The sequence below is a fragment of the Lampetra planeri genome, chromosome 43, assembly GCF_965212315.1.
Source record: "Lampetra planeri chromosome 43, kcLamPlan1.2.h2, whole genome shotgun sequence".
NCBI lineage: Eukaryota > Metazoa > Chordata > Hyperoartia > Petromyzontiformes > Petromyzontidae > Lampetra > Lampetra planeri.
In genome coordinates, this window is record NC_136149.1 from 7,647,327 (window position 1) to 7,665,792 (window position 18,466).

The window sequence follows — 18,466 nt, forward strand, 5'->3', positions numbered from 1 at the left end:
GCCGGCCCCTCGTCGGGAGGGGACCCGGGGGCCAGCGGCCCTAACACATGGTCAAGCTAATCATCGGCACGCGCCGCTGCCACCACTGCAAGGGCGATGCACACCGGGTCCTGATGAATACCGCTGACACAACACGGCCCAGCAATGCCAGCACCACACCCACATCCACAAAGAAGATTATTAGCATTGTAAATGTGTACATGGTATAGTTTTGTGAATGTTAGAATACGTTCTTTAAAAAAAAGTTTTAATCAATTTCTTATTCTTGGGTATGATTCTGTATCTAGTTCGTTAGGCCATGTCCAGATCTAATAGCCAAGGGACATCCAAACAGCAACGTGAACCTATGAAATGACTACTGCATTATTTCTGTGTTTAAAAAAGTAGTGAATTTTGATGGCTGTTTTGCCATGCAGTTCAGAAGTTCAATACCCACTTAATCCACGAGATGGTATCATTTTCAGTGGTTGCAATACGGGGGGAAAAACTGAATTATTTGAGAATCATGTGAAATGAGTGGTGTTGTATGTATGTTGCATTTCTTTAGCATCGTATGTAGCCTAGTGTGCTAATCGGAGGTGCGGGTTATCAAGTAACACACTCATTAGGCGTATTTATCCGAAGGTGCGACTGAACATGCTACCTTACGTTGTACCAATTACTGCTCTGGCCCATGGACTAAATAGCTCGATTACAACCACTACATTTGAATGCATTAACTCTGCACGTAAATATACAATATCCAACAGTGTGTGGCTACAGTACCACAAGAGCTCCATGATAGAGTCTATGAAGACTACAATCTCAATTTAATTGCCAGCTATGGGGAGCATCACTGGCTCGTGATATCTGAACTGATCTTGCTACCAACCTGCACTCACCAGCGTGATGAAGTATGGCTCAACCCCTAGGAAATGTGTTTTTCGCCACACACTACACAATACATCTCGCCGCATATGCTACACCTGACACCACACTACACTATACATCAAATGGACTTTATTATACACACTATACGCTACACCACATAAACCACACACAGTACACTATACACTGTACAAAACACTATTCAAACTATACTTGACACTTCACACTACACTATATATGACACAGACTGTACTATCCACGACACTACACTATAAACCACAAACTACAGACACTACAGTATACACAACACTACACTGTTTACTACACTGCACGACACCCTCCACACACAATACTCACTTTACACCACGCTCCAGTACATTACACCCCAGACACACAATGTAAACCTAAAACAAAACCGTAAACTCGTAAAGGACGACCCCTGTGGAGACGAAGCGATGAATGAGTTCACGTGCAAGAGATGGACGGACGGTGGGAGCGATACCTGGTGTTGGTGGTCGTGAGCGGGAATCGAACTCGGTTAGCCGGGTTCGTAGAGGCAACGCGCTAACCACTGCTCCACCGCTCTACAAAGACAAAGCTCGCCCGTGTAGCCTATAACAGACTGTTGGGGAAAGTGCTGTTAGCGAGTTGCACCTATGAAGTCTGGAAACTGCACACGAGGAGGTGGGTTGGTCAGCACCACGCCCGGCCGCCTTTGTCTCCCCACACACACACACCCGATTGTAAGACGCACCCCCGACTTTTGCTTCACACTCGTGGGGGCTGGGAAGAGAGAGAGAGGTGGCGTCTGTCGTGTGTGGGGAGCGGTGGTGCAGCGGTTAGCGCTATGCTACGAATCCGGTGACCCGAGTCTGAGTCCCGATCACGGCCACGAACACCAGGTGAGGATTATCTGAACCGGTCCCGGGCCTCCCCTAGGTTGACTCAACCTCAAATTAGCACCTGGTGCGGTGTGTAAACATCGCCACTGGGGAGACAAAGGCGGCCTGGCGTGATGTTGGCCACCCACCCCCTCGTGTGCCGTGCCGGCCTTCATAGGTGCTCGCTAACAGCACTTGCCCTTACAGTCTGTTGAGGCTATACGGGAGATCTTTGTCTTGTCTCTCGTTTGACCCCAGGCTGAGTGGACGCGACTCGCTGTGATGCGGAAACATCCGCCCTCCAGGGGCCACGTTGCTTAATGTTACTCCACCTGCTCCATCATTATCAGGATGAAACTAAAACTAAACTATTTCTTTTATGTTGCCAGGTAAGGCCCGCTGAGCTACATCGCTCTTTTTCAGGAGCGACCTGGCCACAGTTGATAGCTCAACGAAATGGCTTATTACGTGGACATTTATAGCAAACAAATACTCTAAACGCGGGTTTCTAAATGTGAAGGGGGCAACCCGAGGACCCCGAAAAAAACTACGCGACCATGGGGAGAGAGATGTGGAGGCTGCTCGCCTCTGTCTCCATCGTCCCCTCCGTATCATTACCCCCTGGCTGTCTGGTGGGGTCCGGACTTTCGTCCCCCATCTGCTCCCTATCCTGTACCCCCGTGAGTGCTGCGGATCGTGTGTGCATGCTCCCCCTGCGCTGAGGTTGGCCGCGGAGCGCAAGTTGCCGCCGCCGTGCGCGCGAGATAAACAGTACAGCAATGCGCAGCCGATTACGCGCTCGAGCCGCGGGGTTGGGGGTCAGGGGCTCACCACCGCGCCGCACTTACGCAAGTAACGAGCACACGCAAGCGGGGCACACGCCGACACAACGACTCGTCCCCTCCCGCACTCGCGCGTGTACGTCAACACAAGTCTCGTACAAGGACGATTCTCCTCTCACACGGCTGCGTAGGCACGCAAACACACAAGAGTACTCTCCCTCCTCCTCTTCTCGCTCCCCCCGGCCGTGCGATCACAGCGCGCTCCGGCGCCGCGGCTCGCGGGTTCACCGTGTGCGGCTTGCGGGTTTTACCGAGCGCGGCGTGCACACACGCGAGCGACGCCCACGCTCGAGCGAGAGCACGTAACACCCCCCTCTTGCGCGGCCGCGCGTTTATACAAATACACTGTGCGCTCCCCGGGCGTTAACACACACACCTCCGTACCCGCACAATCGTACAGAGACCACGACCTTTACGCATACAACGACCACACACCCGCGAATGCAGTGCACGCTAATACCACGTTCAAAAACACCCAACAACACGGTTTTGTTACTACGCTCGAGATTTTATTAGCCCTTGTTAACCCACCGAGCCACCCGTGTGTGTGTGCGGGCCAGCAAGGCGCTTCTAACCCACTCTCTGGTGGCGTGCAGCCCTATTCTATGCTGCGCTCTCTGTTAAACCGCTTTCCTACTCGTCCTTACCCCGAACTAACCCTCTCCTACGGATCCTACTCTCCGCTCTGAGGTGTTGTAAGGCGCGTAATACGATACCGTCTGTAGTTCTTTGTGACCTTGCGGCGCTCAGATCGTCCTGCAGACAATCTAGCGGCTCGCCCGATGACTCCCTCGTCGCTGACTCCGCGTCAAAACTCCAGAAGAAGAGAGTTCCCTACTGCCCCTGCGTTTTCTTTTAAACTATTCACATCAAAGGCTAGGCGCCCCCGTCCCGACCGCCTTGGTCTCTCGACCAATCCTGAGCCTAGGATTTCCCGCTCTTTTGCGATCCCGCCGGCCTTTGACCTTTCGACTAATCAGTCGCCCCGGGTCCTGATCCCAGCTATCTGCCCTGCTGACCCGTGTTTGTGTTTGTATGCGTTTCTAACTGCGGGGCTCTCTGAGCTCGCCGTGGTCGTGCGATCTCAAATCCACCCACGGCGCCGCAGTGTTACTTGGCTTGGGAAGGGTCCTGTCCAATTCCCTGGCCCTGAGAAACCGTGGGGTAACCCCCCGAGGGGGCCCTCGGGTGAAAACTCAGGGTAGGTGACCCGACCACGAGGCCCTACGTGGGTGCGGGTGCGTGCTTATGTGGGGGGGGGTGATGGGGGGCAGTGCGGTGGTGGAAGCCGGGCGGCTCCCTGGCTCGGCAGAGCGGCCCCGTCGCTGTGGCACCACAGAGACACGCAAACTCCAAATATACAGAAAGCATTAGGGTCGGGATCGAATCCATGACCTCCTGCATACCGGGCGAGGTAGTTAACATCTAGCCACCGGGGCACTCAAAATAGGTGGGGATGAGGGTCCATGGGGTTCTGGGCATCCCCTAGGTCGATTCAGCCTCAAATGAGTACCTGGTTCCCTGTGTAAACACCAGCGTGACGTCACTCCACGTTGAGCAGCCCCCCTCATTAATAATCATGAACAGGTGACGTCCTCCACATGGACCCTCCTCTCATTAATAATCACTCCACATGGGGGGGGCGAGCCGCCTCCTCCCCCCTCCTAGGCGTCAACTTACAACCCTCACTACAGAGGCAGAAACGTCACGTCACGCGATCTCCGTAACGTTGTTGAGACAAAGAAGTAAAAAGGACGTCATGATGAATAACGGATTATAACCTTTTAATAAAATAAATTGCACACAAATGGATGCAATGAATATGACGTCGCGGTCTGATTTTCGCTTGCAAGTTTCAGATTTACTGCAATATACCCGTCCTACTATAATCACCCAGGAATGTCCTTAACGCTCGTGGCGTCACTCAACGTCGACTATTCATGAGCAGGTGACGTCCTCCAAATGGACACCCCGCCACCCCTCCAATAATAATCAGGAGCAGGTGACGTCACTCAAAATCGAACAGCCCCCCTAATTAATAATCATGAGCTGGTGACGTCCTCCAAATGGTCCCCCCCCATTATTACCTACTATAATGAGCCAAGAATGTCTGTGCATCGCTCGTGACGTCACTCCACGTCAAGAGCGTTAAGGACAGACATTAGTGGGTGATTATAGCAAGTATTCGTATAAATAAGGACATTGAGCTGGGCGCCGGATCGGCTGAGCGGCATCGATACAATTGACCTCGATTAACGATCCACAACACAATATATAGGCGTCAAATATCTGATCAGTGATTTCGTCGGGTGTCCGATTTTATATGATTACAACGCCAAGATAAGTCTGTAAAGTCCTGTGCGTACTATGATTGAAATCGTTTTTTTTAATCATTCGATTTACACTACAGGTAGAACATCTTGAGATGCGGTCAAATGCTGAAAATTATGAAAGTAAAAATCGTATGCTATTGAATTATACCTTGTGTGTCGCGATTCAACTCCAGGGGTATACTCATGAATGCGAATCCTTGATGCACATTTCGCAGGCTACCGAAAGAGGTCACAGTGGAGTCAGGACAATACAGGACAAACGTGGAAAATCCATGGGGTGAGGCCAGACTAGCGCGACAAGTCATTCAGACGCAATACAAACAGGACACATTCAGACGCTGTCTTCTCGACAGACCTGTTTGTTCACCTGAGGACGGCTACTTGCGTTGTGGCCGAAACATCGTGAGAATTATTTGATTATGTTTTATTTTAATTATTTCCTTCTACGTGACTATACCGAAAGAACCAAGAAGACATTCGTTTCCATCTCGACATCAGTAAGGCCGCATCCTCTGTGCGAAACGAGCAGCACACACACCTCTGTCATTCGTTTGATATTTTCCCTCCCCAAGCGGGGAGGTGCACCATTCCCGGAGGTACTGCAATACCGGGTTGATGCGCGGAGTGGACGGAGCAAGCCCCTATTCCATCTCCCTGTCCCAAAAATCAATTTAATATAAGGTACCACAATGTGGTACGTATCAGATATTAAACTGATAAGAACAGATACTACACTTGATCTTAGCCAAAAGGCCGAGAAGCGATAACTAAACCCTGTCGGTGATGGGGTACACATACCCACACATATTATCTCTACGCTATGGGGTCACACCGTGATTATCAGAAAACAGCTATCATCACATGTAATACAGCCAACACGCGGAACAATTAAACATTGTAAATAACTTGATGTAAAATTTTGGAACTGGAAATTTGTTTGCATGAAGAATGTAAAAGAATGTTGTTGATAGAATCCCGCGCAATGGCCTATGGGAATTATGTCATTACGGCCATATCGCCTTGTGCCACCTGGTGGCGTGTTACCCACGTGAGTGTGTGAATAGACTGATGTTTGTCATCGATTCTCATGTTCAAGATAATTAATCTCAGCGCTTTATATTTTCATGAATTATCCTACTTACACTACACGTGTTTGATAATAAGTATAGTACAGCATATTGTTAGAATCCCGCGCAATTAATTATGGGAAGATTTCAAAAGTGATCTGCGCTATGGGTCGTATGATGAATTCAAAACGGATACATTACATGTAACACAATCTTAATTGTGGTTTTAAAACATTATATACAGCTTTACATTATACTGTATATTTAAATTCGGACATCTGATTTTTATACCGAACATATATAATTCCAGCTAAATATTATCACCCCGCGCAAACGCTCATTGGCATTCGTCCGTATCGCCTTGCACCACTTGGCGGCGTTGCTGGACACACCCGTGGGCGTGATAAGTCCTGGAGTGAGTTATAAATCGATCTTTTCATAAATTATCCGATTTACGGTCAAGTAAAACATCTTGCGATGCGGTCACATTTAAAAGCTTCGAAAATGCAAATCGTATGTAATTGTGACTTATTTTCCTCAACCTTGTGTGTCGCTATCCTATATATGTGTAGAGGTGTTATACTGGAAGGAACCACCTGGTTCCACCAGCCCACATGGGATTATTGTGTCCGTCCGTCGTGCATCCAAAAATGGGAGGGGTGGGGCTGGGTGGAGAGGGGAGGGTGGGGAGGGACTGGGTGGGGAGGGTGGGGCTGGGTGGGGAGGGGCTGGTCACCCCGTGGTGCCCTTATAAAACTCAACGTTTAACCTACTCACGCCGGCTTGTGCCCGCCCTCACAGTCGGCCATATTTGCGGAATACACCACGCCGCCGTTGACCCTGGCCATTGACCGAGCAACCCAACGTTCCTACCAGCTCCCTCCGCAGGAATGTTTCCGCACTCCCAATGTTGTCAGCGGGTAGCATCACTATTGGGTCAACAGGGGGCGGAAGAGTGGCTACGCGGATGTTAAGGGGCTATGGCCAAAGGGGCCAACGGTGATCTCGGGGATAACGGATCCTGGGACACAATCCACAAACCCCGGGCAGGGAGATTGGGGGATGACGTCACCCTTCCAGGACCTGGTGGAAAGAAGGCGGGGCTGGGGCGGAGCAAGCCCCGGACCTGTATACAAGTCGGACCTCTGAACGATAGAGTCAGTCACCTCCACTCTGAAGACCTGGGCTGAAGATAGGACCCTGGACCCCAAGCTCCGTCGTCCTTCTAAGGGCCGGAGCTTAGTGCGTCCAGTGGTCAGGACCCGAAGACCCTGGCACGGTGGGCTCAGCATCGCCTCCCCTAGGGCCCAGCCGGAGGATGGGAAATTAGCAGGGTCCCAGTGTTAGCCCCGTGCAGCCCGGAGGCCATACCTCCCCAGGTATCGGGTAAAGGGGCCGCTACCCCTTTGTGTTAGGGCCCCTGTAGCAAGAGTGCTAATAAATATTGTGTGGCCTCAATTGGTGTCTTCCCTGGTTTCTGACGCACTACATATGTAAGCGCGTAGCGATTTGTATATTAAACTCTTGGCGTATACTCACGGACTCTCTCGTATGCCAATCTTTGATTAAAAAAAAAATCCCACAGGCTAATGGCGCCAACGGGACATGACAACCGAAAGAGTTGAATGGAGTCAGACAGCACAAAGGAGGACAATCGCATGAGGTGAGACAGGAGAAACCAAACCCAGCGCTACAGATGGCACACGTGATTCAGACGCAATACAAACAGGACAGGGTGGTGGGTGCACTCATCCTAGGTGTGTTCTCTCTATACACGATACGTTCCATTCATTGGCTACCACATTCTGATGAGCTCCCCCCCCCCCCTCAACTTGCTTTTAAGGGATTACATCTTGAATCATTGCCTCACTTGATGCAGCTAATCTGGCTGTGACGGTCCCACCTGATGACGGAGACTTGTGTTGCCTCCGAAACGTCGTGATCTTTATTTTTTATTAATTTTGATGTTTTACCTACGTGACTTTACCGAAAAAACCTAAGAATATGAATCCTTGCAGTCACGAAAGCTTCAAATCTAGAATTGAATGAGGTCACGGACGAGACACCGGGTAACCATGTGCTCTACCGGGCGTGGTGACTTGCCACCAGTTGCGAGCTCAATGCTCACACAAAGCTTACCGCTTCTGTCATTCGTTAACATTTTCCCTCCCCAAGCGGGGAGGTGCACCATTCCCGGAGGTACTGCAATACCGGGTTGATGCGCGGAGTGGACGGAGCAAGCCCCTATTCCATCTCCCTATCCCAAAAATCAATTTAATATAAGGTACCACAATGTGGTACGTATCAGATATTAAACTGATAAGAACAGATACTACACTTGATCTTAGCCAAAAGGCCGAGAAGCGATAACTAAACCCTGTCGGTGATGGGGTACACATACCCACACATATTATCTCTACGCTATGGGGTCACACCGTGATTATCAGAAAACAGCTATCATCACATGTAATACAGCCAACACGCGGAACAATTAAACATTGTAAATAACTTGATGTAAAATTTTGGAACTGGAAATTTGTTTGCATGAAGAATGTAAAAGAATGTTGTTGATAGAATCCCGCGCAATGGCCTATGGGAATTATGTCATTACGGCCATATCGCCTTGTGCCACCTGGTGGCGTGTTACCCACGTGAGTGTGTGAATAGACTGATGTTTGTCATCGATTCTCATGTTCAAGATAATGAATCTCAGCGCTTTATATTTTCATGAATTATCCTACTTACACTACACGTGTTTGATAATAAGTATAGTACAGCATATTGTTAGAATCCCGCGCAATTAATTATGGGAAGATTTCAAAAGTGATCTGCGCTATGGGTCGTATGATGAATTCAAAACGGATACATTACATGTAACACAATCTTAATTGTGGTTTTAAAACATTATATACAGCTTTACATTATACTGTATATTTAAATTCGGACATCTGATTTTTATACCGAACATATATAATTCCAGCTAAATATTATCACCCCGCGCAAACGCTCATTGGCATTCGTCCGTATCGCCTTGCACCACTTGGCGGCGTTGCTGGACACACCCGTGGGCGTGATAAGTCCTGGAGTGAGTTATAAATCGATCTTTTCATAAATTATCCGATTTACGGTCAAGTAAAACATCTTGCGATGCGGTCACATTTAAAAGCTTCGAAAATGCAAATCGTATGTAATTGTGACTTATTTTCCTCAACCTTGTGTGTCGCTATCCTATATATGTGTAGAGGTGTTATACTGGAAGGAACCACCTGGTTCCACCAGCCCACATGGGATTATTGTGTCCGTCCGTCGTGCATCCAAAAATGGGAGGGGTGGGGCTGGGTGGAGAGGGGAGGGTGGGGAGGGACTGGGTGGGGAGGGTGGGGCTGGGTGGGGAGGGGCTGGTCACCCCGTGGTGCCCTTATAAAACTCAACGTTTAACCTACTCACGCCGGCTTGTGCCCGCCCTCACAGTCGGCCATATTTGCGGAATACACCACGCCGCCGTTGACCCTGGCCATTGACCGAGCAACCCAACGTTCCTACCAGCTCCCTCCGCAGGAATGTTTCCGCACTCCCAATGTTGTCAGCGGGTAGCATCACTATTGGGTCAACAGGGGGCGGAAGAGTGGCTACGCGGATGTTAAGGGGCTATGGCCAAAGGGGCCAACGGTGATCTCGGGGATAACGGATCCTGGGACACAATCCACAAACCCCGGGCAGGGAGATTGGGGGATGACGTCACCCTTCCAGGACCTGGTGGAAAGAAGGCGGGGCTGGGGCGGAGCAAGCCCCGGACCTGTATACAAGTCGGACCTCTGAACGATAGAGTCAGTCACCTCCACTCTGAAGACCTGGGCTGAAGATAGGACCCTGGACCCCAAGCTCCGTCGTCCTTCTAAGGGCCGGAGCTTAGTGCGTCCAGTGGTCAGGACCCGAAGACCCTGGCACGGTGGGCTCAGCATCGCCTCCCCTAGGGCCCAGCCGGAGGATGGGAAATTAGCAGGGTCCCAGTGTTAGCCCCGTGCAGCCCGGAGGCCATACCTCCCCAGGTATCGGGTAAAGGGGCCGCTACCCCTTTGTGTTAGGGCCCCTGTAGCAAGAGTGCTAATAAATATTGTGTGGCCTCAATTGGTGTCTTCCCTGGTTTCTGACGCACTACATATGTAAGCGCGTAGCGATTTGTATATTAAACTCTTGGCGTATACTCACGGACTCTCTCGTATGCCAATCTTTGATTAAAAAAAAAATCCCACAGGCTAATGGCGCCAACGGGACATGACAACCGAAAGAGTTGAATGGAGTCAGACAGCACAAAGGAGGACAATCGCATGAGGTGAGACAGGAGAAACCAAACCCAGCGCTACAGATGGCACACGTGATTCAGACGCAATACAAACAGGACAGGGTGGTGGGTGCACTCATCCTAGGTGTGTTCTCTCTATACACGATACGTTCCATTCATTGGCTACCACATTCTGATGAGCTCCCCCCCCCCCCTCAACTTGCTTTTAAGGGATTACATCTTGAATCATTGCCTCACTTGATGCAGCTAATCTGGCTGTGACGGTCCCACCTGATGACGGAGACTTGTGTTGCCTCCGAAACGTCGTGATCTTTATTTTTTATTAATTTTGATGTTTTACCTACGTGACTTTACCGAAAAAACCTAAGAATATGAATCCTTGCAGTCACGAAAGCTTCAAATCTAGAATTGAATGAGGTCACGGACGAGACACCGGGTAACCATGTGCTCTACCGGGCGTGGTGACTTGCCACCAGTTGCGAGCTCAATGCTCACACAAAGCTTACCGCTTCTGTCATTCGTTAACATTTTCCCTCCCCAAGCGGGGAGGTGCACCATTCCCGGAGGTACTGCAATACCGGGTTGATGCGCGGAGTGGACGGAGCAAGCCCCTATTCCATCTCCCTATCCCAAAAATCAATTTAATATAAGGTACCACAATGTGGTACGTATCAGATATTAAACTGATAAGAACAGATACTACACTTGATCTTAGCCAAAAGGCCGAGAAGCGATAACTAAACCCTGTCGGTGATGGGGTACACATACCCACACATATTATCTCTACGCTATGGGGTCACACCGTGATTATCAGAAAACAGCTATCATCACATGTAATACAGCCAACACGCGGAACAATTAAACATTGTAAATAACTTGATGTAAAATTTTGGAACTGGAAATTTGTTTGCATGAAGAATGTAAAAGAATGTTGTTGATAGAATCCCGCGCAATGGCCTATGGGAATTATGTCATTACGGCCATATCGCCTTGCGCCACCTGGTGGCGTGTTACCCACGTGAGTGTGTGAATAGACTGATGTTTGTCATCGATTCTCATGTTCAAGATAATGAATCTCAGCGCTTTATATTTTCATGAATTATCCTACTTACACTACACGTGTTTGATAATAAGTACAGTACAGCATATTGATAGAATCCTGCGCAATTGCTTATGGGAAGATGCCTAAAGTTATCTATGGGTCTTATCATGATGAATTTAAAACGGATACATTACATGTAACACAATCTTAATTGTGGTTTTAAAACATTATATACAGCTTTACATTATACTATATATTTAAATTCGGACATCTGATTTTTATACCGAAAATATATTACAGATAAATATTAGCACCCCGCGCAAACGCTCATTGGCATTAGTCCGTACCGCCTTGCACCACGTGATGGCGTTGCTGGACACACCCGTGGCGTGATAAGTCCTGGACTAAGTTATAAATCGATCTTTTCATAAATTATCCGATTTACGGTCAAGTAAAACATCTTGCGATGCGGTCACATTTAGAAGCTTCGAAGATGCAAATCGTATGTAATTGTGACTTATTTTCCCCAACCTTGTGTGTTGCTATACCAGGGCCGTAGCCATGGAGTCAACATTGGGGGGACCAAATCTTCCAGGGGGTCTGGGGGTTTCCCCCCAGAAAAAATAAAAATAAATTTGAAAACGAATTTCCTGCCTAAAATATAAAAAAAAATCACTAACACATAGGATTGACTTTTTATTTATTTTTTACAATAATGTCTAATAGTGTATTGTATTACATTCCTGTTTTTACACTTTTTTTTACCATTTTCTGTTCTATTGTATGTAATGGCAGAGATGAGGGATTAATAAAGTACAACCATAACGACAATCATATAAACAGAAATCTATTTCATAGCAATATATTGGGGGGACATTTTGAGCATATTTGAATACTGGGGGGGGGGAGGGGATGTGTCCCCCCCAATATATATTAATATTACGGCCTTGCGCTATACTACAAATGTAAATGCGTAGCGATTTGTATATTAAACTCGAGGCGTATACTCACGGACTCTCTCGCATGCCAATCTTTGAATTAAAATCCCACAGGCTAATGGCGCCAACGGGACATGTGTTGAGGCCGCTGGCTCCCAGGTCCTTGTTGAGGCCGCTGGCCCCCTGGTCCTCCCCCGGCGGGGGGCCGGCCAAAGGGGGGCCGCCGTCTCCGGATCCCACACTCGTGTGAGAGCCGCTGCTGCTGAACTCCTCGTTCGCGGGAGAAGGGCTGCCGCCCTTCGGCTGCTCTCCTCGCGCCGCAGCCCCTCGAGTCCGCGAGTTCTGCTTGTGGGGCACAGCTCGGGGCTGGCGCTCGGCTGCCTGGAATCAACCTGTCGCTTCTCAGCCACTCAAACGCGACGTCTCCGCTCGCACAACCCCGCGCACCAATCACACGCGCTGAACGGGGGGTCAGGGGTCGGAGGGCAATGACGTCGCTCGCACACGCGCTGCTGCCGTGGGTGGGTAATGGAGATCGTTTAAAGGGCTGTGGATGGGCGGGTATTCGGGATGGGTCTCAGAACGACGCACCAATTGCATGCGTGGAATCGATTGTTTTTTTTATTGAAGATGATTTAAAGGGCTGTGGGGGCGGGTATTCGCGATGGGTGTTAGCACGCACGCAGCGCGGGAGTCCGCAGCCACAGGACGAAGCGCGCACTCGCGGAGCACAGACCACACTCGTTACGGCAAGCGCACACACACCACCACGCACTTTCCTCACACTCGTAGAGACCACACGAGGCTGTTATCGATCGCTACTATTGCCCGAATCAGTCCGAGTCAACAGGACAGGACTAACCGATCTCCCGAGGGTCTCGACCCGATCTACCACGCCTACTCGAAATTAAACTCCCCGGGATCCTACGCTAAACCCCAACTCTCCCTTGCGTACTCACGGTTCGGCTCGGATGTGCGGGAAGCCGTGGAGAGGCGAGGCTGCACGAAGTTCTCCTGGGGCCTGGCTGCGCTGAGACGCGTCTCACGGACGATCTAGTGGCCGGCTAGGTGACTACTCCGATCCCCCGCTTCAGAAGAACACGACTGCCTTATCTCTACCTTCTCTCGCCTTTTATTGTTACCTACATCAAAGAGAAATTCGGCGCCGATCCGCTGGCCTTCCCGGCCAATCAAATTCGCTTAGGTTTCCCGCCACCGACCGTTGCTTTCAGCGACGTCCGCATCTAGGTTTGCCGCTAAGCTCCTGACCAATCAGAGGGCCTGCCCTGTTTTCCCGCCGTTTGTGGCTCCGCCCCCTACCTGCCTGCTGACCCGTGTGTGTGGTGTGTGCTTTCTACCCGCGGTGGCTGGGCAGCCCCGTCGTGACCATGTAATTACAACCCAAGTCACAGCGCCACGGTGCGAGTTAGCCTCGGGGGAGATCGCCCAATTCCCTGGCCGCAGGAAACCGTGATGATTAGTCCCGTGAGAGGGCTTCTGGGTGAAAACCTGTCGGCCAGGTGACCTCCCCTCAGGGCCCTATGTGGGGTGTGTTCATGCGGGGGGTGGTTAGGGAAGAGCAGCGTCGGCCCCGTCGCTTGGTGGTGGTGGGGTCGTAGGTGGGGCGCCGGCAGAATGGCTTTGCTGCTGCGGCATCACACATGACAACCGAAAGAGTTGGAGGACAATCGCATGAGGTGAGACATGAAAGACCAAACCGGCGTTACAGATGTCACACGTGATCCAGGCGCAATACAAAAAGGACAGGGTGGTGCACTCTAACTAGGTGTGTTCTCTCTCCACACGCAATGCGCTCATGTTCGCGCTAATATTTAATGAGGTTACCGTACGAGACACCGGGTGAATTTGTGCTGTACTGGGCGTGGTGACTTGTCACCAGTTGCGAATTGAATTCTCACACACAACGTTTACACTTCTGACATTTGTTTACATTTTCCCTCCCCAAGCGGAGAGGTGCACCATTCCCGGAGGTACTGCAATACCGGGTTGATGCGCGGAGTGGACGGAGCAAGCCCCTATTCCATCTCCCTGTCCCAAAAATCAATTTAATATAAGGTACCACAATGTGGTACGTATCAGATATTAAACTGATAAGAACAGATACTACACTTGATCTTAGCCAAAAGGCCGAGAAGCGATAACTGTAAGCTGTCGGTGGTGGGGTACACATACCCACATATTATCCCTCTACGCTATGGGTTGAAACCATGATTATCACAAAAAAACTATCTCACATATAACATAACCATATGCCATGTATATAAATATCGTAAATATCATTAATAGATTACTTAAAAATATATTATTTTTGGTGCGAGAACCGAGCAAAACAATTATTACAAACCGGCGCAAAGGCTTATGGGAGTCATGGCAGTGTATATCTACGCTATGGGACGCAACCACTATTTTATTCGTATCACAATAAAGAATACCCGAGATGTTATGACATTCTAAACAACTTTACATACAATACTTGAATTCAAGAAGGTATTTTTTGCTCCGAAATTATTTCATCATAGCAAATTATTAGCATTCCGCTCATGTCAGCACGGTCCATTCCCGCCTTGCGCCACGTGGCGGTGTACAATGCGCACACATCACCACAACGTGCGCTTGGTAATAGAATGTACCGCAATGCGATTCAAATCGCTCATTTTCGCTACACGTTATCCCACATTCAAGCCCAGCGCATCTTGAGACGTGGTCACATTGAAGGGCTTCAAGTAACAAAAAATCGCACGTATTGTAGCGACATTTTGTTATGATGTAATGACCTACCCGTCAATTATCGAGTGGTCTATACGATGCTGCTGCTGACCTGTAAGCCTCTCCACGGAAGGTTCGACTCGCTCTTTCTCTGTGGAGTTTCTGTTTTCTCCCCCTGTTCTGCATGGGTTTCTTCCGGGTCCTCCGGTTTCTGCCCATAGCTGAAAAACCCACACAATGTAACTCGTATTGGCCAAACCTCCCAATGCTGAGGAATTACCTGCAACTTACTCAATTGGGAATAAGCATAGCTGCATTGCCCCAGACTGTGACAAACCTGGCATGTTCCTCCTAAAAAGAAACGTCGAGGTTCGGGTAGGGTGGTAGTAATAATTCATAAGCTGCGTATCTGTAGTGACATTGGGGATGTTACTATATGGTGCCGGCCTTAGAGGGCCATGGCATGCGATGGACTTGCATCGTGGACAGCATCGCGTGTGTTACAGTGATGCCGGCTTTGCAGGCTTCGGGCGATGAGGACCCGTCGACCCGGCCTACTAGTCTCCGTGAGGAGCCGGTTTCGACGGAACAATTGTACATTCCCCCCGGGACCTCCAGGGTGAGGCATCACAGACTCGCTCAAAGACTCGTTTCCGTGATCCCCGTGCACACACACTCCCACACTGTCAGTTGCTTGTCGCGCTCGTTGAGTCATGGCGGTTATTGGCTGATCCTGGCCGCTGTTGAGCTCACGAGCGTCGTTACACGGTGAAGGTGGGAAGTGTTGTGGTTTCGTCGGGGTATACACTTTTCTCTCTGTTGGTTTTGTACATTTGTGGATAGTGTAATTTTTGTACAGGTGGGTTGGGGTATTTATTATTGTTCTTGTTGTTGAGGCACACATTGCGTTTTTATTGCCTTTTACAAACTTGGTCGTTTTGAAGAGGGAGTTGACAGCCGGGACGGCTGAGTGCTACGAAGGAGGGGGGGGGTAATGTAGTGACATTGGGATGTCACTGTATGGTGCCCGCCCTAGAGGGCCATGGCGTGGGATGTACCGTAGTTACATCGCAGACAGCGTCGTGTGTGTTGCAGAGTGATTCCAGCTCTAGCAGAGCACGGCGTGCGATGCACTGTCATCGCGTACACCCAGTAGGTTGGTGTAGTACCAGCCCTCGCGGGGCTTGGTGAGCGCTGGGATAGCGATGGCACCACGCATAGCGTGCAGTGCGGGAGCGGGAGAGTGTCAGCCCAGGGACAGGTTTTCCTCAGGCCATGGCACTCTGGTTGACCCCGTAGGCACGTGATCCGGAGTGTCCAAAGGGAGGCCCCCAAGTGGGGGGCGGGGGGCTAGGGGGTGATCACGTGTCCGGGGGAGCTCTCGAGAGCGATCGAGAGCTGGAACGCTCTCGAAGGTGGGCGGGGCCAAAGGCAGAGCCGGCCCCGACCCGGGAGGATATAAGGTGGGTCCCTGGGAGGGACCGGGGTTGCTACGTTCTGCAAGCTAGAAGATCCACGTTTTACATCTGAAGAGGCACCAACACGTGGCCCGGGACCCGAGTCCGGTACATCATAGCCCTAACTTGGTCACCACCCTAGGCTCTATCTGGTAAAGGGGCAGCTACTCCTTTTGTATATACGTGTTGTGTAATAAATGTGTTGCCTCTGAAGATGAACGTCTGCGACTCAGTTGGACTCACTCCATATCTATCGATCCACACTTAACTGCCCGAGAGCCATGGTTTGGCTACTCCTGACCCAGGACATATCTGTGGCCTGTTGCGAGTGCCACACGCACTCTACTCAAATAATGTTTATGGTTGAGAGCCGCTGCGTTACAATAAGCACCACACAACATGCACACGGTGATATCACAATGTAGAGATGGTACAGTGTTCATCAGCAAATGCTAAAAGTGTGCACCAGAACATTGTGAGATGAATGGGATGCTCAAAATTACACGGAGACAAAGAGAGCCCGTGGATCAGGAAACATGCAAATTAGAGATGACATACCGGTCTTCATCTCGCGGTGGATTGTTTGGAGGTGACAATACAAGCATTGAGAAATGCATAGACTTGTTGAGACAGACTCAAATAAAGTTTGTGTCGAGTCCCATTTCTTTAAAACAAGGTGAATCTACGAGACTGTAGCGAGCGACGTATGTATTGGTATCAGTGGCGTAACAACATTATCAGCTTAAGGGGGTGCGAAAATCGGTCAGGTGGGGTCTCAATATTTGATTTGCCCAAATTTACGCAAGACAAATGTTACCACTCTAATTAAATGAAAACAAAATGTGGAATGTAAATTAAAGCATTTTCATAAAAAATAATTTAAACTGCGTTTTAAATGTGTTCTTTTACATTGTTGTTGAAAATATATCTCATGGTGGTTGTCAAGGGGGCCCCAACTCATAACTGGAGCGGCCAAGGTACCCCGTGCCCCTACACTAGTTACCTCTACTGATGTGCACTTATGTATGTATGTTGAACTTCTTTCGCACCGGAAGAAGCCAACCTCGCTAATCGGATCTCCCTCAAGTCCACAGCTCGTTGGGCAGCATGCCCTCCTTGGAGTTGAGCGAGGGGTAGAGATTCTCGTCGGCTAGGAAGCAGAGCGGGAACTGCACGAGGAAGCCGCGAACTTTCCGCAACTCTTCCGCGGCGAGGCCTGGCTCGGCGGACGCCAGGCCTGGGCTTGCCTGCCACTCGCGCAGCTCTCCATAGTTGCGCACCTCGTCTGTCGGGAGGCAGCGGAACACCTGGCAGCAGTGGGGTCGAAGATCACGGGAAGGGAAATTGCTTTCTCGACGAAAAAAAGAACATTAATTCACAAGTACGCGTGTATTCACGGTATTCTTATAGCCAGGGCTTAATTCGCCACTCGATATTTTCTCCAATGCTGCTAGGCTGCCTTGGAGTAAGGTTAATCGTTGTGTAATGACACCGATACGCATTCTTGCTTGACTAATAACCTTTATTGTGGAAACCAACACTATTCTTTGGGCCCGGACTTCGGTTCTTCATGTACGAGCTTCGTCTTCTCTCCAAGCGTCCCTTCCACTTGCGCTATCCCCCTTTATATCTCTCAAGCCTCCTTTCTGGAAGGTTCGCTCACTCTATTTCCCTCGGCCAATCCCCGTCCTCCTTTTCCAACGGTTGTCAACCGTTTCCCCGACAGTCAACCCTCGTTTCCCACCTTTTATGTTTAAATTTCTCCTCCAATCAGTTAAATTCTCTGACCCTAACCAATCCTCTTTGAGGCTTCCCTGCGCCAATCAGAGGCATTGACACACTTCCTGACTGTCCGTTTGTGCGTGTACCATGTCAGGTAAGTGGTCTGTTGTTTTCGGTCTTTACAGGTGTAAGGCACTACTACCATTACTACGAGAAAACACGGTACCACCTATTCATAATAATCCTATATTACGAACCTTATATTACTATGAATGAAACGAGGCAAA

The 18,466-nt window shown here is 49.7% G+C and overlaps 1 protein-coding gene and 4 non-coding genes across 9 annotated transcripts in view; all 5 read right to left on the reverse strand.

Moving 5' to 3' along the window:
- Positions 1-5,497: 5,497 nt before the first annotated feature.
- LOC144732730 (U2 spliceosomal RNA) lies at positions 5,498-5,688 on the reverse strand. Its single transcript, XR_013588239.1, has one exon. It is a non-coding gene; the product is annotated as a U2 spliceosomal RNA (small nuclear RNA).
- Positions 5,689-8,167: 2,479 nt separating this feature from the next.
- On the reverse strand, positions 8,168-8,358 carry LOC144732731 (U2 spliceosomal RNA). The gene has a single exon (XR_013588240.1). It is a non-coding gene; the product is annotated as a U2 spliceosomal RNA (small nuclear RNA).
- Positions 8,359-10,831: 2,473 nt separating this feature from the next.
- Positions 10,832-18,466, reverse strand: part of LOC144732686 (phospholipase D1-like) — a 44,494-nt gene continuing 36,859 nt past the window's right edge. For all 5 annotated transcript variants that reach the window (XM_078614258.1, XM_078614256.1, XM_078614259.1 and 2 more), the window contains one exon: positions 10,832-17,764. In XM_078614258.1, coding sequence (XP_078470384.1) covers positions 17,540-17,764 — 225 coding nt within the window. In that variant the 3' untranslated portion in view covers positions 10,832-17,539. The remainder of the gene's footprint in view (positions 17,765-18,466) is intronic.
- On the reverse strand, positions 10,838-11,028 carry LOC144732732 (U2 spliceosomal RNA). Its single transcript, XR_013588241.1, has one exon. It is a non-coding gene; the product is annotated as a U2 spliceosomal RNA (small nuclear RNA).
- LOC144732720 (U2 spliceosomal RNA) lies at positions 14,243-14,433 on the reverse strand. The gene has a single exon (XR_013588229.1). It is a non-coding gene; the product is annotated as a U2 spliceosomal RNA (small nuclear RNA).